The sequence below is a fragment of the Thermobia domestica genome, chromosome 1, assembly GCF_964235325.1.
Source record: "Thermobia domestica chromosome 1, izTheDome1.hap1.1, whole genome shotgun sequence".
NCBI classification, from domain to species: Eukaryota; Metazoa; Arthropoda; class Insecta; order Zygentoma; family Lepismatidae; genus Thermobia; species Thermobia domestica.
Window position 1 is genome coordinate 26,491,147 of NC_137454.1, and position 25,183 is coordinate 26,516,329.

The following is a 25,183-nucleotide window of genomic DNA, read 5'->3' on the forward strand; positions in this document are numbered from 1 at the left end:
GGCGTATGATTAGAGAGAAGAAAATGATCATGCATCTGAGCGATGGGTATGTGCAGTGCTTCCGTTTGTCCACACACGGTAAGAGTACCGTACATTCGGAAGAGAAAACTTAGTGGAAAGTTGGCTGTATGCAAACAATTTATACGCATGACAAAACATGTATCTTTTCTTATGAACAGAAGACGCCAGGCATCCCAGCGATGCTAACGCTACGTCTCTGTTCGATCACAAGAGAATATAGTTTCCTATTTGCTTCCGTATTTGTGTACGAAATCTTGATTACAGAAAGTAGTATAAGTTTGGCAGACAATCTGAACACTAGGTTTAAATCAATAGATACAACATTTTACTCCCTTCTGTCCCTTAACCAGCTTCTTTACAGAAAATTGTGAGTTTCGCTTCGCTATTACAAAAATCCATAGAAAGCATTTCTTTGTATTATTATTATTGTCCCTCTTCTCAAATATTTATTGTGTTATAACTTCGTTCTTTTTGCTTATTAATAGCTACAACTTTGTAATATGTTACACTTTCATAGGTATTATCTACATCTGTTTTCAGAGTGTAAAAACCCATTTTACAGTTGAGAAACATTCCTGGTAAGTCTGATTCATTTCAGGCTTCAAATTGAGGTCTTCATTGCAGGATAATGTAGCTGATAAACCGCTAATCTCAATTAATTTAACCTTTATTAACGTCTAAACGATCTGTGACCAGAGACGTGGCCAAAGGGGTCCAGATTCCCCCGAAAATTATGGAGAAACGAAAACACTTGAACAAATTATAGATAATTAAATAGCAATTTTCACATTACATTACATTTCTGGTTATGGCACTGCCTGTTGTCTTGGGGGCGCGGTGGCTCAGTGGTAGAGCGTTCACCTCTGGTGCTTGGGGTCCCGGGTTCGATCCCAGCTCCCGCCAAGTGAACTTTGTGGTGGACAAAAACCGTGCTCGTGGGTTTTCTCGGGGTTCTCCCGTTTCCTCCCACTTTATTCATTCCACCATTTCACTCATCTCTCATAATCACCGTCTCCTTTAGCCTAACCGGCATAACCGTGGGACGTAAAACTCACAGATTTCATTTTTTTTTTTGCCTGTTGTTTCAAGAACAGCGTCTGCGGCTTAAATTAGAATTCAAAGCTCTGTGTTTAAAAGTGCACTCTTTAGGACTTGAACCCAAATCTAGAACGAGTTATTAACAATGAAACGTATTGTTTTAAACAAAAACATACGTAATGTAAAACGATTAAGAAATACAATGTCACCTTGAGATTCTTCATTCCGTAAGAGTCTTCGCAAAATTTACGAATCTCATCGCAAACAAGCAATTACACTGTTCAACAAATTTTGATCGAAAGTATGTAAATTCTTTGAAATTGCGATTTTTACATTCATTTAAGCATAATATGAAAGGAAATGATAATAGAAGAATTTTCTTAGCTCAGGTTGTGAAAAAAAAAACGCCCTTGTACAACAGTAGCTGTATATATACAAATATATTAATATTTACAGAACATTTAAGCAAAATCCTTGTAAAAACCACATTTCACTTTTTTTTATCTATTTCACTGTGATGTGATAAGCTGGGGAGTTAAGAAGTACACTAACCTATAGCTTTCTATACTCTTGTACTTCCTTTTTCAAAATTGCGCAAATACCAGTTTCACAGCGATACAGAAAATAAAGTAACCGTGGTCAAGTTAAACATTAACAATTCCGTAATAAAAATCAGTATTAACATCAAAACATGAAAAATATGTACAAATACCTTTTTGTGCAAGAACTACACTGCAATGTAGACAAAAGTTTCAAGTGATCCCTTGTACAGGATTATGTTTATTTTATTTTGAGCGTCTTCGCTTGGCTTGCCTTTTGTAGGTTACATCTGGAGCATCCCTTGCAATAGTCCAACAGTAGTCGGCCAATATGTTAGAACTCCACTTTCCTTCATATCTCTTCTCCATGGCTGCAATATCTTGATGGAAACGCTCACCATGTTCGTCACTTACTGCTCCACAATCTTCGGAAAAGAAGTCTAGGTGTGAATGAAGAAAGTGGAGTTTCAGAGACATATTGCAACCAAGATTTTCGTAGCACAATAACAACTGCTACCAGTCGTTTGTAATTTGTTGCTCGGTGTCTTCCCAAGAACTGTGAACAAACACTCTTCAAGCTTTCCCACGCAGCTTTCTCCTCACCTTGGAGAATTTCGTCGAACTTGTGATCTTTGAATAGTTGGCTAATCTGTGGCCCTATGAAAACACCCTATTTAACTTTGGCATCACTCAATCGAGGGAATTGTCCTCCTAGGTACTTATAGGCCTCATCCTCTTGGTTCATGCTCTTAACAAAACTTTTCATAAGACCTAATTTAATATGTAGAGGGGGAAGCAAAATTCGGTTACGATCTACCAGTGGTTCATGCTGTACATTTTTCACTCCCGGCTGAAGAGTTTCTCTGGTACTCCAATCACTTTTGCGGTAATGAGATCCACGATCTCTACTGTCCCATTCACATATAAAGCAACAATACTTTGTATACCCTAACTGCATACCTAGCAACAGTGCTATTACTTTAAGGTCACCACAAATGAGCCACTGAAAATCGTAATATTTAATGGCTTGAAGTAAACGTATGGCTTGAAGTTTTCATAAGATTCCTTCATATGAACTGCGTAGCCTACAGGAATTGAAGGAAGTTCATTTCCAATATGTAAAAGCAATGCCTTTAAACTCACCTTGGACGAATCTATAAAGAGCCTCCACTCCGTAGGTTCGTTATTAATTTTAAGTGCCCTCATGAGACCATTCACATCTGTACATGCCACAAGTGTGTCTTCCATAGTAAAAAATGAAGTGAACATCTTCTCCCTATTCCGATACACTGAAATATTTAATTTTTCCTACAATAAATTCCATTGCATTAAGCGTGACGCTAAAATTTCGGCTTTGCTTTTCGAGAGGTCCAAGTCTCTGATTAGATCACTTAGTTCCTCTTGAGTAAGTCTATGTGGTTCACATGGAGGTTCTTCTACAACAAACGTAGGGTCCTTCGAAGTACTTGATGATTCAGGAGCTTCAACTTCTTGATCATCATCAGAAAAAAGATCGTATTCTTTAGGTGGGTCAGGAACAGGTAGTCCTTTTCCATGTGGAACAGGGCGCATTGCAGAAGGAATGTTAGGATAGATCAAGGCCAGCTTCTTCTTCGTGGAAATTCCCTTCTTGACGGAAGGAACCATACAAAAATAACAGTCTCTGATGTGGTCGCTTGGCTCCCTCCAAATCATGGGCACTGCAAAAGGCATTGAGCGCCCCTTCCCATTAATCCAATTTCTTAGATTGCTGGCACAAGTGTTACACACAATGTGGGGTGCCCAAGATTTATCTTGGTCTCCAATTTTACAACCAAAGTAATATTAATAGGCTTTTCTTATTAGTGGTGTTATAGTCTGCTTTTGGGAGGAAAATGTCACTTCCCCACACACGTAGCAGAAGCTATCCACACTGTTTACACAATTTCGCGGCATTTTTGTTTATTGAAATCCTCAAAATGTCACTTGAAATAGTTCCGACAACTATTTAAAAATATACATTCGAAATACCAGTATTTTTGCGTACTTGTAGTTGTATTTATATGTCCTGCACTACACAAACGTCACACCCAAAACGCTGATAACTGCACTAAACCTGTTTTTTCTAACAATAGCAGAACACTACTGAGATAAGGAACACAATGAAACCAAGAGTTCATATAGTTTCTCCAGTGTTGCCGGATCAGTGTAACATTTTACCCCAAACGAAGCGATTTTTTTTTTTTTTTAAGCGTTATTATTAGACATGCCTGTAAAACGAAAAGTAGAGGTAATATTCGAAAATAACTTTCAAATTCGTGATCAGCACCATAAAATCAATAAGAATTAGCTGATTTTGTTCAATTTACATTTTCGTTCTTGAACAGTGTTATATACCAATTATCACAAACTAAAAGGCTAATATTTGAGTGCGTTGATGTAGCCGCTACGGAATGAAACTATAGGCGGCGCCAGGATTTTGGTAATGTTAGTGCAGGCTAGGATGGGACAGCACATCTTAACGTTGTTGCCAGAATGCTCTGAACTATTAAGACATAAGATCTCAAAAATAATTCCTAAGTTTTACTTAAAAAAAAAAAAACACTGTATGATAACAAGTAAGTTATGAGAGAATCAAGAAGTCACTCAAATATATCCAAACATAGATAACAAGAAATATACAAAATAGAAAGGATTCATGTAGGAAATATGAAAGTCGAAGTTAATGTGGGTGTATCTGCACCCACTGTGGCGCCACATATGAATGAAACCCCACATTCATTGTAATTGCAATCCAGTAATATCATATTCGTAATTATACTGAATATTCTTTAATTATTATTATTATTATTTTATTATTCTCAGGAAGTGCGACAAAGCCCTCTTATGATGCCATTCCTGCGGCCAATCCACCTGTAATTTTCCAAGCACTTTTCTAGTTTTACAAGGGGAATGTTGTAATGGTATCTTTATAATTCACATTTAGGGATTTTTAGGATTATCTTATTTCCTTCTCATTTGGATGTTAACATTTGAAATTGCAAAATGTCCTTACTCATTTATAAAATAAAATTCACGTTTGAGACGCATATGAATCCAGTTCTCTTTGTTTGTTTAAAGAATTACACTTTTGTTGTGATAAAATACGTAATATTCAGGTACAGAAAAGAAATTCAATACCGCTCAAGCAACTGTTCCGTTCCACAATCGAACCGAACAAGATTCGTATTCGGTTTCCTTCGTTTTGACATGTGCAGTGTTGTTAAAGTTTTATTTACGTTTCCATGCTAGATGGCAGACGTGTAGCATAGTGTGCTGAAGAATTTTGCTCTTCTTTTGTTTCGTTTGTGATGTCGCTGAAGTCAACAGGCAGTGCAGTTTAAGGCAAGCGAGAGTGTAATCTGTTGTTACAAGTGTTATTTTTAAAAGAAAATGCAGAGGAATGGTGAGTACAATAATAAGTGCTGAGTGTTAGAGTGATTGGACAGTTATGAATTTAGTTAATTTTAATTTTTATATTCAATTTGTTATGTTTATTTGGGCTTTGAATTTTGACAGTTGCTGGCGCGAAAGTTAGTTGCCAGTAGTGCACATTGTTTTTATTTGTTGTTCAGAGTATTTGAGATATATTAATCAGTCTAAAAACAAATAACTACTGGTCACGCGTGACTGTAATAACTTGCAATAATTTCTAAAGCCGTGTAAACTATAGTTTCATTCTGAAAATAAGACTATTATGCTCGCCAGTTCTTTCCCGTGTGGGAGTAAAACTAGAATGTGTTAACTGGTTTGTGCTAATTAAAAATATACCTTTTTGATTTTTTTGTGAATTCAGCATACTTTTTGAAATAATTTACAGTAGGTGTACTAAATTGTAATATTTTAAATATGAGTAGAGAAATGATTTTTTAATGCAAGAGTAAATATATCCGTGATTTTATGATAGGTGCTAAATTCGAAAAGCGAGAACAGAGATTTAAACAAATCGGATGCGTTACCTTCTCACATGACAGTAAAAGAATATTACTTCTTGACAGGAGGAAAATTGTTTATGTACCTGAAACATTTACTGCAATTAAGTATTTCATAAATATGAACTTTTTAATTAATTCAATTCAAGTTTTAAAATCAAGAGAAACTCTTGGTCCATTAGTAAAAGTGCAAGTGTGTTTTCTAAAAGTAGATCGTGATAAATAAATTTTGTTATTTTTGGACTATCTTTGTTTATTTGGAAGCGAGAGTGTTATTCGTACCATATCATAAGATTTATAATCTGATATTGGGCTATGCAAAAAAAACTTTTGTACGCTCTTTTTAAGAAAATGCGAGTATTTATTTTATACTGATGCAAAAATGTGTCCTTATATAGGTCTATTTAGTATATTTTGATAATAAATAATAGTAAATACTAATAGTGTCCTGTAAAGTACATATAATTATTAACGGCGGGTAACTCAAAATTACCCTCCTTATGTATGTTAATGTAGGAGTATAGGATCAATTAGCACACCGTTTATATGAGTGGGAAATATATACAAAATCTATGTAGCATGTCTTTATGAGAAGATGGTAGAGACCAAAAAGCAAGTAGAACTAAATGAAATTCATAACAAGTAAGTCGTTCGTGGATTTTGAACTATTGTATTTATTTATTTAAGTACTTTTGGAGGATAAGGCACTTCGTATGGCCAATTACAGTTTCCTCCATGTGTAATAGTTCCTTCAATACTACCCTCCGTTGAATAGAGTTGAGTTGAGTTGATTTTGTGTTTAACATCCCGTTCAACAGCGAGGTTATATGAGACGTAGATCTGCTGATTAACGTGGAATCCGAATCACATAAACTCCCACCGGGAGTCCTCTGAATAAAATCACCAGTATAAAAATGCATCTCTAGTCTTTTCTGGCAAGGGGCACGGTGGCTTCGTCGTAGAGCTGTCATGCTTTCGTAGTGGACACCATTATGTTCGTGGACGTTTCCTTACATATTATCATTCCGCCAATTATTTCGTAATCATTTTCTTCTTTAGCATACAGAGCATAGACGTGGAACATAAAACTATGAACTTGTTATTTATTTATTTTATTTTATTTTTTCAGTAATTACCTTCTCCTCTTGCTATATGATTCCAGTGCATAATTTTAAGAACTCGTCCCACAAGGAAACTTAGCTATGTTGGCTAAACTTTACAGTGCGCGCTCTAGTTACTGTCCTTACGCAGGCACGAGAAATTACACTTCATTAATTTTAGCGAAATGATTCCAAACTTCTCTAATCCTAAGCTAACCCGATTATCCCCGTTTAAACGGTTCTACTTATCGATGTGCATCTGGAGCGTAAAGTTTACCCGTTATTTACTATCTGTAATGCAATATCCGACTGGATGCGTCCTTCCAGACGCGTTTTTTAATACACAAATAGCTTGACCACGGTTCAACATACAGGGCGAGGGCAGTTTTGTAGAATTTTTTCACTATAACTTACAAAGTTTACATCGACGGAGTGAAGCGATGGACTTGGACAATGCTTACTTTCTTAGGTGCATTAAAAAAAAAAAAAAAAAAAAAAATTAAATTGATAACTGCAGGACACAAAATTTCAGTCGCCAGATGAGAGTTTGGCCGTTACTTGGCGTTTGGCAAAGCAAAGGCCAAATGTCTGTCACCAAGGATTTTCACAACTTGATAATTGCTCTATCATGGCCAAACGACTGATGTGCCTGACGTAAAAAATCCAATTCTCTGTCGGTTATAAGCACTTAAAAAAAAAAAATGCAGTAATAGTTCTTGAGGCAAGTCATATCACTGAGTTATAGCGTTTTTCTGCTACAAGTTAAGGGAAAATAATACACATTTTATCATTACAAATTGTGTACATTAATTAGTGCATTTCAAGTTTCCTTCTCTTAGCTTGTAGCTAATACCTAAAATCTTCATATTTACCGTACTGATTTCGCTTCCGCAGCCACCTCTGTATGCGTGGTGCTAAAGTAGGATTAGTAAAATCAAATCACCCTAAATCCTTTTATAATGTTCACCATTAGCATGTATACATTATAAAGTTTGCCGTTATTTAGTTTTTTTTTTTCAGTGGCCCCGCGTAGCGTAGTCGTTAACGCTCTCGCCTTCAGTGCGAGCGTTGCCGGGTTCGATTCCTGGTGGGGTCACTCGGTCGAAAAAGTGTAACAGCTTTTTCAGGATAGTCACCATGAATGAGGTTTTCCTGGTTTTTTTCATTCACACCAGGCAAATGCTGGGTGGTACCTAACTTATACGTCCCAGGCCGCTTACTTCCTTCCCTTTCCCCGGATAATGTGCTCGCCGAGGGACGTTATCCCTCAAATCGTGAAGGGCTAAATGGCCTTAGATGCCGAAAGCCCAGAGATCCAAATCCTAGATCCCTTAGATTTTTCATTCACTCTTTTCTTAATTTCTTTCTTCTCCATATATTTTTCTCAACTCATGAATTTCCTTAGTTTTCTCTTTAACACGTTGTGTTAATGAACAACTTTTACATCTGTACGAAATTGAATAGAATGTGAACTAGATGTTGTAGCAGTCGACGTTCGTCAAATTTAAAAATGACTGGTGAGAGCAACACAGATTATCCCAAGATAAAAGGATTCAAGATATATTAACAGGTTGAGCTGTTCTTTTAACCCTCGAACCGTATATCTCAATTTCTGTTTCTTTAACCGTACAGTGGTGTATTGGGTGACTCAAAAATTCATTTTTTCGTGGAAAAATTTTAATTTATATTGAAAAACTACTTTAACATATTCTTTAGATCTCTAACTTCTGCTAAAACATACTTTTACACGCTACTTTAGGGTTTACCAGTTTGTAATCTTACCTTAAATTTTTGTACAAGTTTCGAAAATCTCATAGTTTTTAAGTCTTTTTTTATTTTTCTTGCTTGCAATTGACAAACAATTATAAGGTGTGTTTTGCAAGTAAACTACGCACAGTCAGCATATCGGATGGTGGTTTTCGTATCCTTGTTTCGTGGACAGATACTATATCTTCCAGCCTTCCGATTGACGGGTTTGCCTAATCCTTTTTCTCAGATGTTCGTGCATTTTCATCGTCCTTTCTGGATCATTTGAACTAGGTACACTCATGTCCAAAATTATTGTCGCAAGTCTGTAAATATGTTGTTGTATGAATATAATTTGACAACGAATTCGGCCGATATTTCTTATAATGTTAGTATGTGTATAATCGGCAAATTTCATGTCAAAAGAGTAGTAAATAAGAATAATAAAACGAGCAACATTTTGTTTTACCTACTCTAATTTTCGTATTTATAATTCTTTTCCTATGAAATGTACCACAAATATACATTTCCCGATTATACACATAGTATAAGTATTAAAAGTACCCTGCAAAATCATTATCAATTTATATTCTTAGAAGAAGACAGTTATAGATATGCGACAATCATTTTGGACATGAGTGTACATATTCATCTTCTGAGGCATCAGGTGAAAACACGTCTTTCATAACATCATCATCTTCCAAAAAGTCTCACCGTGTGAGTGCTATATAATGGAATGGGAAAGGATGCAAAGCCGGCCAAAGATGATGCGGGGAGATTGTGTGAGAAACTATATGATGCAATATGGTGTCACAGTGTATGTTACACAAGATAGAAACAGGTGGTGGACACATTCAAAAAGCCAATCCGAGGTAAAATGAAGCTTTGTAGAAACATATCGCTTTCATAAGATGGGTGGGGGTGGGTTTGAGAGCCAAAATAGACCGTCTCTACCTGCAACAAAAATCACGATGATACCTCATTACTTTCAGTGTTATAACATATATAATCTCTTGTTATTATATATGAATATACTATGACTCAATGATAGAGTGCTTGGGGTCCCTGGTTCGATCTCCCGGAAAAGGAAGTTTGTGGTGGAAATATTATGTCCATATGGTTTTTCTCAGGGTACTCCCGTTTTCTCCAATTCTTCCATCATCTTCCACTTGCCTCAGTCAATTATGGTCTGAAGGGCATATTTGCGGGACGTTAAACTGAAATTTTATTTTTTATTATATATTTTCAGTACGTGGAGGATGCATTAATCGTCGTGTTTTGTCTATTCATATATAACTTGAGACTGTCCATTGTGGCTCCTTCGTATGTATGTCAATATATTGTTGGAACTTGGTTAGCTGTAAAATGCGTGATTAAGTTTTTGATTCTTATTGCATGTAGAAACTCTACATGCCAGACATTCTAGCATTTTATGTATGCTGTGCGTATTTTGTGCACGATATAGGCCATCTCAAAGTTTTTCTCGCATGTGGGAGTAAACACTTCAAGGTTTTCTGAGTTTAAATTTATAACTTTTAAGTTGCAGGAATCGATTATTGTGACAAAACCGTAGAGCACTTGTTTCTGGTGTTGGGTGGTTCGTATATTTATTTCAGTTTCGGTTCGAGTATCAGATTCATGAGTTTTGTAACGAATCTTGTAGAAACGTGATTTACAAGTATGTGCTAATTGAGGGGTGTAATTGATTTTCAAGTATAGTCATGATCGTAGAAAAGACGATCGAAGCGTAATTTTCATTACGGGTTCAGTAGTAGCAGCTGATGTAATCCATACTTTACTGGTAGAAATGCGTTTTCGAAGCATCCTCAGTACGTCGCACAGTGGTCCGAATAGCGAAAAAGGTGGACAAAATAGGGAGGAGTTCTCGAAGTGTTCTGAAACTGTGTATATGATGATTTTCAAGGTTGGTGATTACGAATTTAATATCAAAAATGAAAAATTCAAAATGGCGGATCCAATATGGCGGACCAAAAAATGATAAATTCATATTATGGATCTCAAATTGGGTACAGTGGGGCTTGTACGATCACAAATTACAAATAATGATAAATGACAATGATAATAAAGTTTTAAACTTCAAAATGGCGGATTTAATATGGCGGAAGAATCTATAAAATAGAGGTTACGGACCTGAAATCGGTATGAGGCACGTACGAAGTTCATATTATGTGTAAAATTAAAAATAGAGGATCCAATATAGCGGAGCAAAAGTTGAAGTAGTTGATTATGCTAATAGGCACTCGCAATAAACATCCTGGTTACAGGCCTAATTCATCTTCAGACGCAGTAGTTGCAGATTCGTTATCTTATGTGGTTATTTTAAGTAGAGCAGTCACATCCTGAGGCAGTTTCTGAGTTTTCTTCTTTGGGAATCCAAGGTGGAAACTACTGGATCCGAACTCAAATCAGCCTTTGAAAGATTCGAATTACTGGCTGCTCTTGATGTTTTTCGAGCGTTATATTCTCTGTATTTCCGTACATCCTTGTGTCCAGATTCAAGGGCCTCCTCTGAAATCTCTCCAATTGGTAAAAGACCTGCCTGCACAATTACTGACTCGTGAATAGGAACTTGGTGTATGGTGGGTAGCATGTAGTACTATGGGTATAATCGCACAAATAACAGAGTTTCGATGAAGTACGTGTTAACTTTTGCTATATGTATGTCATGTCCACAGGAAATTGTTAAGATAGTTCCGAAACGCGAGGTTATCCCCGTTATCTCTGAAGCTGTTTGAGATGCTGCAAAGAACTTGTGGGTTTTATTACCATCATTTGGTAGTTTCATAACCTTTCTTGGGTATATTCACACTGAACTACTTCCGAACTTGTTTCCTGCTTTCAAACATTTGACGGGTTCCATCTTTTGCACTCGCATTCCATTTCTGAAAATCTGATCTATGGAAGATATCAAATATACACTCAAAAGATCGAATGTGTGCATGGAGGATGGATTGTTCGAACTCCAAATGGGAAAAATTTTGTGGCTCTGTCGTATCCATCTCACCCCGTGTGATTCTACTGTCAAATAAACACAATTGCTTTACGTGCTTATCTCCTGCTCGTCTCGCCACCCCAGCCAGCCACCTTCAGTGGCATAATTCCAAGGTCATATTTCCTGTAATAGACGGAAATAGACAATTAAACTTACACAGTATATTGACAACTATCCTCTGTTATCCATATTTAAATTTCGTGGTATACATGTGTATACATTTTTTAAAAACTCTATAAGTAGTCTGTAGTACTCCCGTACACAGGAGTAGTAATATGTGCATTTATTATAACTATTGTGATGCAATACACATTGTTCATTTTAATTGTATCACGTACGCAATACTATAACCTGTGTATAATAATTGCAATATGGCCCTTCATTATCATGATTGCTTGGAAAATAATTTCCCAAACTCAATTCACACATTTGCTAATTTCCTGCAATGAAACTTCCGCCATTTTTGGACGTTTGCAGTTACCGGCACTAAGAGATAATTCAGTCAATTTCACGTAATTCTTACGAACTGACTCTCGAAGATGACTGTTACAACTCTTTTGTGTCTGTAACTTGCATTTCGCAAAATGACTTTTGTCCACCTTTTTCGCTAATCGGACCACTGTGCGTCGTTCGGTTTGAACAAATTTCACATCATCGAATATTTTATCTATAAAGGGTACGGTGCTGGTAGTTTGCGAGTTGTCGACAATAGCGATGAATGTAGTTGTATGTGGGAATTCGTTGTGTATCGATTACAGTTCATGTCTGCAATGCCATCCCAGCGAACACCGTTGACGATTTGTACAGGGATCCTGACGAACGCGTGGACGGGAGGATCGTTACGCTCAACTAAGTAGCAGAGTTACCATGTATCTCCCTAAAAAGAATAGAATTAAATACGTTCCACGACTTATTCCTTTCAGGTTAAGCTCGTTAAGGGATACGGATAATCAATGGAAGTGAAGGATAATAAAATAATTTGTGGAATGAGAATGTGGGAAAGACAGGAGAACCCTGAGAAAACCCATTGTCACGATGCCGTACCTTACAAATTCACCTGGGCTGGAATCGAACCAGGACTCTTCCTCACCCACTGAGCCACCGTGCCTCCGGAACACTTAAACAATTACACGTTGGAGACAAGTATTCGTACCAGAGTTCCTCTCTAACGATTACCGTTAACACCTACACATCGTCGAGAATTTTCTCCGTATATTCAGTGAGTTTTTTTTTACTCGCTGTACAATCCACACATGACATTCTGATATAGGGCAATGTTTTTCACATCCCACACACCTCTGATCTTAATTCAGAGGAGTATGACTAGTGCATCGTACTTTGGCGATGTTGTCAATCCTGTCTGCCCTCCTTATCGTGATATTTCGCGAAACTCTCTGTCTACTAGGAGGATAAGGCACGTCCGTATACATTCAGAGCAAGCCAGCGTCCTACACTCGGTAGAGACCTCTCCTGGCCTACTGGGTCTTCGGACCTACTTCTCATTGAGCACATGTGTAAGACACGATGAGACAATGCCTGGCCGCTACCCGGGCTCTGGCAAACGACCATTGCTCAGGACGCTAAATCTACAGCGAGCGTGGGACACCTTCAACATCTATACGATCGACTTCCAGCACGACCAGCTTCTTGTGTGGTCGCTCAGTGTGGTTACCCGTGTCATTATAATGAAAATTCTTTGTTTTTTGAATACTCTATCATTTTCCTCTTTTTACTAACTTTGGGCCGAATCCATGTGTTTGTAAATGCGGTTCTATCAAACATGTATTAGTATGTGTGACAGAGATATCACGTGAGTGGAACAAATGAATCCAGAAACGGGCTTGTTCACCATATTACGTGTCACGAAATAGTATTGTATAAACGTTGATAGAACACAGAACTATAATTAGTTTTGCTAGACACTTCATGAGATAGAAAGAAAAGAACTTAGAGAGAAGGGAATATATAATTATGAAAAGTCAAGGTGGATGCCATATTCGAATCGAGAGTAACCAATTGTTTATTCTTTAGTATATCTTTTTATCTCCCCTGTCTGATGAAGCGAATAACGAAAGAACTTTTATGTATTTTAACATCTTTTGGTTTTGTGTGATGCTTTTTGCATCTTCTAATAAGTGTGTATGTGTGAAATCTTGGTGAGTAGATAGTTTAGGGTTTTATTAGTGAACTGTCATGAACTTGGTTATTTCATTCAATCCGATTTAAATATATTTATACTCATGTTTCTATCCTGTACTCGTCACAGGATATTATGGGCTAGATTAAACGATCTCTTGTACTATATTCTCAAATGTGGTTCATGATTTCTCTTGATAATATTGTTGAGAGTATGAAATTGGGAGACTGGTGTAGTTCGAGGGACTTAATACTCAGATACGGAAGATCCGAATAGCAATAACGCAAACTTTCTGTTTGCGTGTCTGTGAGTTCGATCTTCGATTGATGGATATGTGGATCGGATGCCACATTTAAGTCAGGTATCTGTATTAGTTGCCTTGATGCACGAATCGGGTTAATTTCAGTTTCCGTTACAACATAGTATGGTAATACGAAACTTAGGAGATAGAATACGTCGTGGATAGGCCATTTTTCTTCTTAATTTAGGCATATGTCCAATCAGTCACAACGTTTCTGTAAGTGTACAGTAATATTTCCTTCTGAACTGTGCACCACACCCATCGAAATTATTCAGCATATCAGAAATAAGGTAATAAAGTAGAAAACGCAACGTGGATATTGGAGGCCGCGGTGGCTTAGTGGTAGAGCGTTCACTTCTGGTGCGCGGGGTCCTTGGTTCAATCCCAGCTCGCGCCAAGTGAACTTTGTGGTGGACAAGCACCGTGTGCTTGGGTTTTCTCGGCGTTTTCCCGTTTCCTCCCACTTTATTCATTCCACCATTGCCTTCCTCTCTCATCACTGTCTCCTTTAGCCTAGCCGGCATAACGTGGAACGTAAAACTAAAAGATTTCACTTTCAGCGTGGTTATTATTATTTCGATCGTACAAGATGCCTATGTGTCTATTTTAATTTTAACCAAGGTATAATTACTTCATTTTGAAAGAAAGATAAAACCCAGACTATGTTCTGGGCTGTCTCATCACAGTATGAAAACTGTCTTGATATAAATGTAACAAGAACCTTCCCGAATTTAATTTGTATTTTTCTTTCTTCATCTTCCAGTATGATTTTTACAAAGAAATATTTTATTATTATTATTATATCAAGATTCAGTTGATCAGACGAAGAATCTGGGTAAATATTCTGACCTATAGTAAAACTTCTCAGTGTTGGCATATCATGAAAATTTCCCATTAGATGAGGTCACATACATAGTCCACCAGGACCTCATTTGATAATGATAAAAAGAAATAAAACCATTTATCTAATTTTGCTTCATGATTGGTTTCATTAGTTGCACCATTACAAATTTTAAAATGGATATGGTGAATCCATGGCAGATTTTTCACCACTGTTTTGAGGGCTTCTTGCTTAAATCCAAAGCATTTGAACTTGTGGTGAATAACATTGTCCACCAATCCTTAGATGTATAAACATCAGATTTGGTGGAAAATCACCAACTTAGTAATGCGATAGGTTGTATGAGTTGACTATTCTTGGTTCGATACGAAGTTGATTCAAATGGATATTGTGTCGAGGTTAGATAGTTGGTTACTTTAATCCGTTGACTTTCATTTATTATACCAACAAAGTGTTGCTCACATCGCCGTGGCTCGAAAATTTCCTTCTAGCGCTGTCTTTTCAGGAATCGATATTTAAATGACTGTCACTTAACATGTATATGAGCGGCTTGCGGAAAGACAGTGGTAAGTGTCATTTCCGATGAAATTGAGTTACTAGGCGAATTGGGTTGGGATCCAACCGCAGAACAGTATGTAGGTAGTTTGTTCGGGATTGTACCTACGTACGGCAGGGAAAGCTTCTTTAGTATGTTATTTGCATTGCATGGGAATGTTTTTTAAGTTTGCTCGAAAGTGAGATACATACCATCCATTGTCTTGCACCGAGCCGCTTGTATATAGAGTGGCGCAGTTGACGTAAAATGCATTAACACAGAAAGGAATACATTTAATGATTCAAATCATTTAGAGAGTATGCCATTGACAACAATAATAGGTATGTCACTTTATTTCTTGAAGATGACATCAAAAAGATGTGCCCATCTCGGCATACTCATTATGATACGAGTATGTTTTGAAAATTCGCTGGAGTGCTCAGTTTATTACGACTTGAGGAACGCCAGTAAGTCCTTTATTCCTCAATTTCTGTTCAACGATATTTGCAGGACGTGTACTTCACTCTTTGCTTTCGAGGTGTCCTCTAGATTCGCCACAGAGGGAAATCAGAGACACTGACTTCAGTGGATCCTGGATGCCATAGAATGTCATCGTTTTTATCAAATGCTTTTACAGCGAGCACGCGTTCCACAAAAAAACAGGACTTCATTATTACTAAATAGCAAAGTCTTCTCAATGCTGTCTTTTAGGTCTCAAACAAATGGCGACTATACAGTGTTTCAGATTGTAGATTCAAAATTTCCCATTTCCCTGTTCCACCCTGGATATATATACAGGGTGTCCCATGAGGAAGGGGCAATATTTTGGGAAATGGTAGTATCAGTGATTCTAAGCTAAAAGTTCATATGAACATAGGTCCTAATATCAACGGTTTGAGAGCTACAGCTTGTGAACCATTTTTGACCATATTGTATATTGCTCATCGTGTATTTACTCTGCAGAGGTGAGACATGGCAAATTTGAAAGGTGATGGAATGGCTTTCGAACGGTATACAGGTAGCAGTGGTATCTTTGGAAGGGAAGCTATTGAGGGAAATTTGGGACAGTTAAGGTTATTTAAATAAATTGGATGGCGACACTGATTCCCAAATATCCCTCAATAACTTCTCTTCCAAAGACACCAGTGCTACATACTGCATACCGTTGGAAAGGCCATATCATCATCTTCCAATCCGCTATGTTTTACCTCTGTAGAATATCTACAGGGTGAGCAATATGCAAAATAAAGTCAAAAATGGTTCACAACCTGCAGCTCTCAAACCGTTGAGATTAGAACCCGTGATCATATGAACTTTTTTGCTTAGAATCACCCATACTACCATTTTCCGAAGTATTATCCCTTCCTCCTGGGACACCATATATATATATATATATATACATCAGGGTGGATTGATTTAAATCAGTCTGATTTAAATCACGTGAATTTTTAAATAAAAATCGTTGATTTAAATCAAATTCCAAAATAATTTAAAGCGAAAATAAGTAAAGTCCCGTTTCTGTTCTGTCATTTCGATTATGGAAGATGATAATCATAATACAATGAGACTCAAATGTACAGTATGTACAGCATACTATGAAAACAAGTGTCATGCGGAGGATGATTAGGGAAAATCCCGTTTTGAACGGGTAACAGGGCAATCCTGTTTTCTTCTCTTCGTAACATAGGGTTTTTATTGTAAATCGTTAACTATTCCAACGGGGAAATCAACATCGACATTTAAGACGAAGATTATTTTGTGTGCGCGTCTATATATTTAATAATAGGGCACACAAAATAATAGACGCCAGATAATAGGGCGTATTTAGAAGTGTCCTGTCCCCTCTCCGAATTTTTTTTAGATTTTACAACTTCAGGCAACATTTATGTATTTCGTGCCGCAAGCTAGTTACAATTTCCTTAAAAATATGCCCCTGCCAAATATCAGTAACTTTTGTGGGAAAAAGTGTCACTTTGATAAACGTTGCTGTACTTTTTCCTTAACGCTTAACCTTTTAAATTATACCACCTATTTTTAGGTAATAGGACAAAATCTTCATTATTCGATTTAAAAAAGTACCAATAAAGCTTTTTACTTTGTTTTTTCAGGACTGAAGGCATTGTAGAGCACGTTACATATGCTTTCATGCCTCTCTGCGTCGAGACATAGGATGTGAGGACGTCATAATTTTTTTAAAAAAGATATTTTTTGTTGTGCCTATTTTTATTATTTTTTGTCGGGCCTACATTTTGCATTCAGAAGACTAAAATTCTGCACACTCGTTCAGTGCACCCTTAGTTTTATCAGATGATTTCAGATCTCTGCGTGAAAACAGGGGGTCCACAGAGGCAAAAATGTAAAAAGAAAAAGAAAGAAAAATGGATATTTTTAACAAAAAAAGGTTTTCTTCTCGATTTTCCCGCCTAAGATGGAGACATGAATGGTACCATCTGAAAGGCTATTCTATTCTGAAAAGAATGATGTACGAACCATGATCTTAGGATAAATAGGGATGTCTCAGGAAACTGTTATCTGGGGTCATGTTTTATACGGGAATCTAAGGTATTTAGGGATATTATTTTTCGCGGGCTTACTTTTGCATCTAGAAGTTTGAAATTTTGGACACTCATTCACTGCACCCCTTAGTATTTTTCAGATTTGTTTCAGATTTTTGCCTTTAAACAGAGGCGGTACAGAGGGGTAAAAAGTAAAAAAGGGGGATATTTCTTAACAGAAAATCAATCCCCTTTTTTCGTGATTTAACAGCCCAGATAGCCTACACAATGGAGACATTTGAATGGTACCGTTTGAAACTCTGTTTTATTCTGAAGAGAATAATGCTCAAATCATGATTCTAGGATGAATGGGGATGTCTGAGAAAATTTTTATATTACATCCGGGTCATCTGGGGTATTGTGAGGATGTTCTTAGCTCATTGTTAAATATTTTTCCCGCCCTCACTATTCAAGATAGAAGCTTGAAATTTTGTACACACATTTACTACACCCTTAGTATTTCCCAGTTGATTTTGAAATCTGTGCGTTGACACAGCGGAGTCCAGAGGGGATCAAAATTAAAAAAAAAAAAAAAATTCAGAAAAAAATCCCGACTTCTCTCAAAATTTTCCGCTTCAGGGATACGATAGGGAAAATGTGAATGTTACCGTGTTAAAGGCTGTTTTATCCCGAAGAGAATGAGGTATGGACCATGATCCTAGGATAAATAGGGATGATGCTTGACTGAAAGTCTATAATTTAACAAAAGAAAAAAAAGCCATAATTTAAAATTAAGAAACATAGTTTGGGATTAATATAGGTTAACGATTAGGGATTAATTCAAAATTCAACCCCAATACTTTCACTTAAATGGCATAATTGGCATTTAATACTAATTCGTAATTATTTTTCTTCAGTTCACGACTTGTATTATACGAGGAGAAAGATTTGATTTAAATAATAAAAAAAAAAACATCAAAAATGATTTTTTTTAAAAAAATCATGATTTTTTTCCACCCTGATATATATAATGTGTGTGTGTGTGTGTGAGAGAGAGAGAGAGTATAGAAGTTCTGATATATATATATATATATGGCTACTAGAGCCAGGAATGGCTATTAGACCAATAGAACAGTGGTAGTAGGCCAGTTACTTTCCTATGTTACTAAGAACACTCTAAATGATCATCTCTAACCTTTTCTTTCGAAAACTTAGCACTGAAAGCTTGTTTTTCACGTGAAAAACTTGAAGATTGCAAGATGTCCAGGATTTTTGTAAAATAGCACCACCATCTACCAGTAACTAAACACATTCGAAAACAAACTATGTCCACAGTAGTTCATTATGTGTGGCTCAAATCCATTTTAAAGAATAGTCTACTTCCGGCAGTAGGTGGGCATAAGAGCTCAGTGGTAGAGCGGTCGTCTTTGATCCGATAGATCTATGGTTCGATCGCAGACCATGTGAGTTTGTAATTCTTACCAGGTCCTTCATAATCATTCAGTTTCAGTTAACTATCTGATTCATGTTTGTTTATTCAAAATAGTAATAATGTACAGCCTCTAAGCAAAGATCAATGTTTTTGCTATTACAGTGTCTATGTGAAACAGTTTCACCAACAAGCTAGACTTCATCAGACACATAGATATTTTAATAGAAACATTACGCTCTTCGATCAGAGATTGTTTAGTATTACTATTTTGAGTTTCATTAATTATCCGTCTGCTATACCCTAATGCAGTGATCGGCGTACTGTCAATATCGAACTACTAGTAGCTTGCGCGGAAACATTTTCGGTGGATGGCGTTAACACTTCGGTTGGCTAACCTTGACTCCTCCATTGAGCTAAACCATCTTAATGTAAGATTATTTTTATTGTTATTATTATTTTAAAGTAGGTAGTTCTTTTGGTTGGTAGCTCACAGTAGGATCTACAAACGATACGGTAGCTCAGAAGTTTCGTAAGTTTGTTGGCGACCACTGCCCTAATGGAAATACTTGTGGAACATTGAGCTAAATTTCACTTTACTCAGTGTGGGGTTAGTTGAACACCATACTTTTTTTAATACAAGAAACAATGAACGCGGTAAGGTTTTGCATTGCAAACTTTTTCCCCCTATTATCTTCATTTGTCTGCAAAATACAAGTGTGTGCGCGATGGAATTATTATTATTATTATTTTTGTTTGTAATTCCAGAATTAGGTCAATATTTGAACTGGAATGATTTTCAGACACTACTGTTTGTTTATCAGCAACCGTAAATCAAAGTTTAAACTAGATTGAGGAAAATAATGGTTTGATTTCATGATGCTATATGATTTAAAATTGCACGATATCCTAGAATTCTTGGAGAAAGTGACAGTCCTTCAGACAGTGTATCTGCATAAGTGTTACAGATGAAATATGTAATATTTCTGGAACATACCAAAAATGATTTCAAGAGAAAATGGTATGCAAATCGTATTTTTTTTTCTTTTTGAAAGTATAATTACTTAGAACCTACCTAAGTTAACTGTTCTTCATAATTTAAACAAACATTTTTAAGTGCTGTGATGTTTATCGTAATCCAGTAGTTGCATTCATAATGGTTGCATTTCTATAAGTCACGAATATTGAAATTAGTATTAGAAACTCCTTTTGATGTTCGTATGTGCTTTCCGATTATTAATAGCAGTCAGTCGTACTGATGAAAGAATGCTTCTTTTTTCTTTCTTCCGCATTGAAATAAAAGCAGTCGATATAATTCATACAAGGCATCAATAATGGTCAACAAAGTCTGTGCATTTATAATCATAACTTACATTTGCGTTCAGTATTAAATGAAATTAAAAAATTCTCTGTTATGTCCGACGAATATGTCTTGTAGGCTAAAATAATACATGATGGAAATAATTGGTGGGGTGAAGATGTGGGAGGAAGCAGGAGTATGCAGAGAAAATCCAAATACCAGAAACTCGTAGCTGGGAATCGAACCAGGGACCCCTCCCTCATACCAGAGGTGAGCAGTCTAAAACTAAGCTGCTGTGAGAATTGGGTGTGAATTTCTATCTTACTTTAAGTAAAGATTACTTACAGTGTCTGCAGATGTTAGGGCGATGGACGCTTAGCATTTCGAATGATATAGCTGTTTGCATGACTTCTATAAAGATAACCAAGAAAGTTCTGTTGCTTTTTGTGGAGGTCTGTGTCCAATTGGCCCTTACGAGGTAAGTTGAATGCGAATGGAGATGAGGCGAAGGTCAGTTGTTGGTGTAGGTATATTCAACATACTGCCTGGTTGTGACAGTTCAGTTACACCATGAACTTGCGTAAGGAAAGAGTAAACATGGGACCTGCACAGAGCGTCATAAGGGCGTATATGCTGTACAAGTTCAAACGGGTCAAAGATATACCAGATCTTTGATGAATGTGTCGTGACTACGCGGACAGTGCAGCGGTGGTTAACCAAGTTTAAGGACGGTGACGAAACACTCGAAGACGCACCATGTGCCGGAAGACTAACACATGTATAAAATGAAGATCTTCAGTCAGCAATTGAAGCGAACAGTGGCCAGACATGTGAGGAACTGGGACTACAATTCAGTGTGAGTGGAGATACCATTCGACTGCACCTCCATTAACTTGGGGAGCTCTACAAGTTGGGTCGATGTGACCCACATGATTTGACTGCGGGCCAGAAGGCGACGCAAGCAGACACCTGTATTTCTTTGCTTTCTCGTCTGAGGAAGGAGCCATTTCTGGACAGTGATGAGAAGTGGGTCCTCTACGGAGCTCCACGGCGCCATCATCCCATGAACTGGTTCCAAAAGAGCCGAAACTACCACTGCACCAGAAGAAGGCCCTTCTATGTGTGTGGTGGACTGCTCGCGGCATTGTGCATCGGAAACTGCTTCCAGTTGGCCAGAGCATCAATGCAACTGTGTACTGTCAGCAGTTGAGCTGTGTTGAAGAAAAACTGAAAACTCTGGACACAGCACTTCTGAATCGCAATGGGGTCCTCCCGTTACAGGACAGTGCTATTCCCCACGTGGTTAGGATGACCCAGGACACCATTGTATGTTTTGGATGGGAAACATTATCGCATCCGCCATACTCCACGGACATTGCACCGTGCGATTATCGCCTGTTCCATTCCTTGGACAATCACCTTAGAGGACGCCAGTTCAGATCCCTAGTAGAGGTGCAAAAATGCACTTGATACTTTCTTCACTTCAAGGCCCATCAAGTTCTACCGCGATGGAATCCATGGCCTCAAGAACGTTAACATAAGGTAGTCGATGTTGATGGGGACTATTTTTGATCTTCCAGATAAGTCGTAGGTGACATATCGATGTTCGAAGGTGGCTGGTGAAAAAGCGATAGAATTTTCTTGGTTACCTTTATATATGGAACTCAAATGTAATATGTACACTCCCTAGCAAAAATATAATGACCACTAACTACTTTTTGAACTAAGTCATAGGGTTGACGTCATGGGGTACAGCAAAATAACTCGCCAGGCGGTGACAGGAATCTCACTCGATCAGGCAGTATGATGATTGTGTGCGGCATTGAAAAGTCTATCGGTATATGTTTGATTGGGGCCAGATTGTGGTATCCAGACGGCTGAGAACGAGCATCTCGGACCAACGCGACTTGTCCGATGTTCACTATCTGCAATGGTTAGTGTATTCCAAAGGTGGGGAGAAGCCTCAAACCAGCACCAAACCACCGGAAGTGGGGTGGCTACACCTTATTAAAGATGTTGGATGTCGTAGACTGTCGAAGCTGGAACGACAGAATAGGGCGCAGACTGTTGCACAGTTAGCAGCAGACTTATTTTAACAGTGGACAAAGCACAAATGTGTCTTAAGCACACAGTTCACTGTACAATTTTCGCAGCCGATGTTCCGTACGTGTACCAATGTTAACCACACGACGTCGCTGATTACGACTGGAATGAGTACGTGTCCGTTGTGATCGGACCATCAAGCAATAGCATAACGTTGTATGATGTGATAAATCTTACGATACTGTCTTCATCACATCAATGGTCTGACAGTTGTCTATTGGTTACGAAAGTCATGAAAAATCACGAAATCAGAAAACGGCCATGAAAGTCAAGAAATTTAGCTTTTAGGTCACGATTTTTTTTTTTTTTTTTTATCTGGAGAAATGTAGTGTAGACTGGAAAATTTTGCTTTATAGAACTTCAAAAGTCACCACCAAAAACTCTATTTTCTGCTTTAGACGCTACCAAATCGCAAGCAAAGCACGCTTCTATCGCATGCATGAAAATTTGGCCCAATTCGCACCGAAATTCGCCCTTGAGAATGTTACGAAATTTTATGCTTCGGGAAAGAAAAGATCACGAAATTTCATTTTGGGGTTTTAGTAGACACCCTGTCTGATCTGGGTAACCTTCATATGGTCATTCATGGATCCAGTAGTGCATGTGGGGGCAACATGGTGGCTCCTAGCTATCGACAGGTCATTGCTGATTAAATACACTTATTCATATGAGCCATATTTCCAACTCGGAAAGGACATCTTTCAGCAGAACAACACTCCTTGTCACAAAACCAGCGTTGTGCTGCGATGGCACCTAAGCTTATATAATCTTAATCCAATTTAACACTTTTGGGATATCATTGAACGTCAGATCAGAGCTCATGGGAATTTACAGCAATTAAATGACACGTGTGCAGATGTCGTGCGCCGTGCCTTCAGCCTCCTACTAAGAATTCGCTGCTGTCATGCAAACCAAAAGTAGGCAGAACAGATATTAGGTAAATGACCAAAATGTTTTGACTGGTCAGTGTATATTTTTAGGGTGTCATTATTGCTCATTTAAAAGAAGTTCAAAAGAAGGTATGTAACATTTTTATATGTGAGATAAATCTGTACAGTGTCTTGTAGAATGCATTCAAGGGAATGCTGCAAAATGTGAAGCACGTGCATATGGTTGCTCGTGGTAGGCGGATTATTTCTAGTGCGAGTGATGTGTCTATGCAAGGCCGTGTGATTTCTGGTTGGTTGATTCGAATTTAGTGCCCTTTCGGCATTGAGAATATATGAGACGTGGACCTATAGCTTAACGTGAGATCCAAACCACATGAACTCCCACCTGGAATAGAACCCGGATCTCCCACTCCAAGGACATGTACTCTGACCTTATAGCCACGAGGAAGCTCACCAGATCTTGAGAGTTTGTGGTCGGAGTACTCTCAAAATATATCTTTATTTCCCCCTCCGCTAATTCCACGCTTTCCAATGCTCCTATATTTTAACGAAACCTCTTCTATTTTTGTGGCATTGCTACTTCCACTTGTGAAAATAACGTAAGGAAATAAGGTCTGGTTGGTTGGAGAGTCTTTTGTCTCCATAGTAGGGTGATGGAATGGAGACTCTTCTGTGTTTCGTTCTTTCTACTTATTGTCTAAAGATGATTACACCAAACAATATACAGTTAGCTGATTTTCCCGTGCAAGTTTCTTTTTACACTTTCCTTCTGACCGTTGCTTAGTACTGGTGAGCTACGTACGAAAACACTTAAGAAACTCGTATAAAATTTTGCAACGAAATAAGTATCCTTTAGTTATATTTATAGTATAATTGAGTTGATTTGGGATTTAACGTCCCGTTCAGCAGCGAGGCTATATGAGACGTGGACCTACTGATTAACGTGGAATCTGAACCACATGAGCTCCCGCCGGGAATCGAACCCGGGTCTCCCACGCCATTAGACTAGAATGTATGTTCATATAACAATTGATGTAATTTCCATATGATTTTTTTTTTTATTTCTACCTATTAGATAATTAAAATGTTCCTTCCATTAGGTATAAATATTGTTATGTGAGTTTCTTTGTTCCTTGTTCTTTCAAAATGTTCTAAATGCACAAATGTTCCTTCATAATGTTCCAGAAAATAATCGAAATGTTCCTTTTTTACAGCTTCACCAAACCTTCTATATTTTTTCGTCTTAATCTCCTGTATTTTTTTCATAAGCATTTTTTAAAATAAACCCTTTCAAAAAAATTCAAAACTTTCAAGCCCTGGAACTTCTTTCCTATTCGTTCGAAACAAGTCATACCATGACCATGGTATCCAACTTTAAGAGTCTTCATCCCGGCGAAATTAAAATACCGCTAATTTTACAGTAATTATGTGATATCTTCAAATAGATAAAAGATAATTGAAATATGGAACAAGAGCGCCCTAGACAATATTGTTTTGCGTGAGGTACCGTTATCACAAGTCACTTAGTGGCTTTATGTTTTCAGCTGTTTAGAAACGTGAAAATAAATGCCGATTTTCAAATGGCTCGAAATCAAAAGCAGATAAGTGAGTCGTGATAACGGTATCTCATGTAAAATTATATTGCCTAGGTCGCTCTTGTTCCACATTTCGATTATCTTTTATCTATTTGAAGATATCACATAATTAATGTAAAATTAGCGGTATTTTAATTTCGCGGAGATGAA

The 25,183-nt window shown here is 37.4% G+C and overlaps 1 protein-coding gene across 1 annotated transcript in view; it reads left to right on the plus strand.

Moving 5' to 3' along the window:
* Positions 1–4,882: 4,882 nt before the first annotated feature.
* pnut (septin 7-like protein pnut) overlaps positions 4,883–25,183 on the plus strand; it is a 451,701-nt gene continuing 431,400 nt past the window's right edge. The window contains exon 1 of the mRNA XM_081755644.1: positions 4,883–5,022. Coding sequence (XP_081611770.1) covers positions 5,010–5,022 — 13 coding nt within the window. The 5' untranslated portion in view covers positions 4,883–5,009. The remainder of the gene's footprint in view (positions 5,023–25,183) is intronic.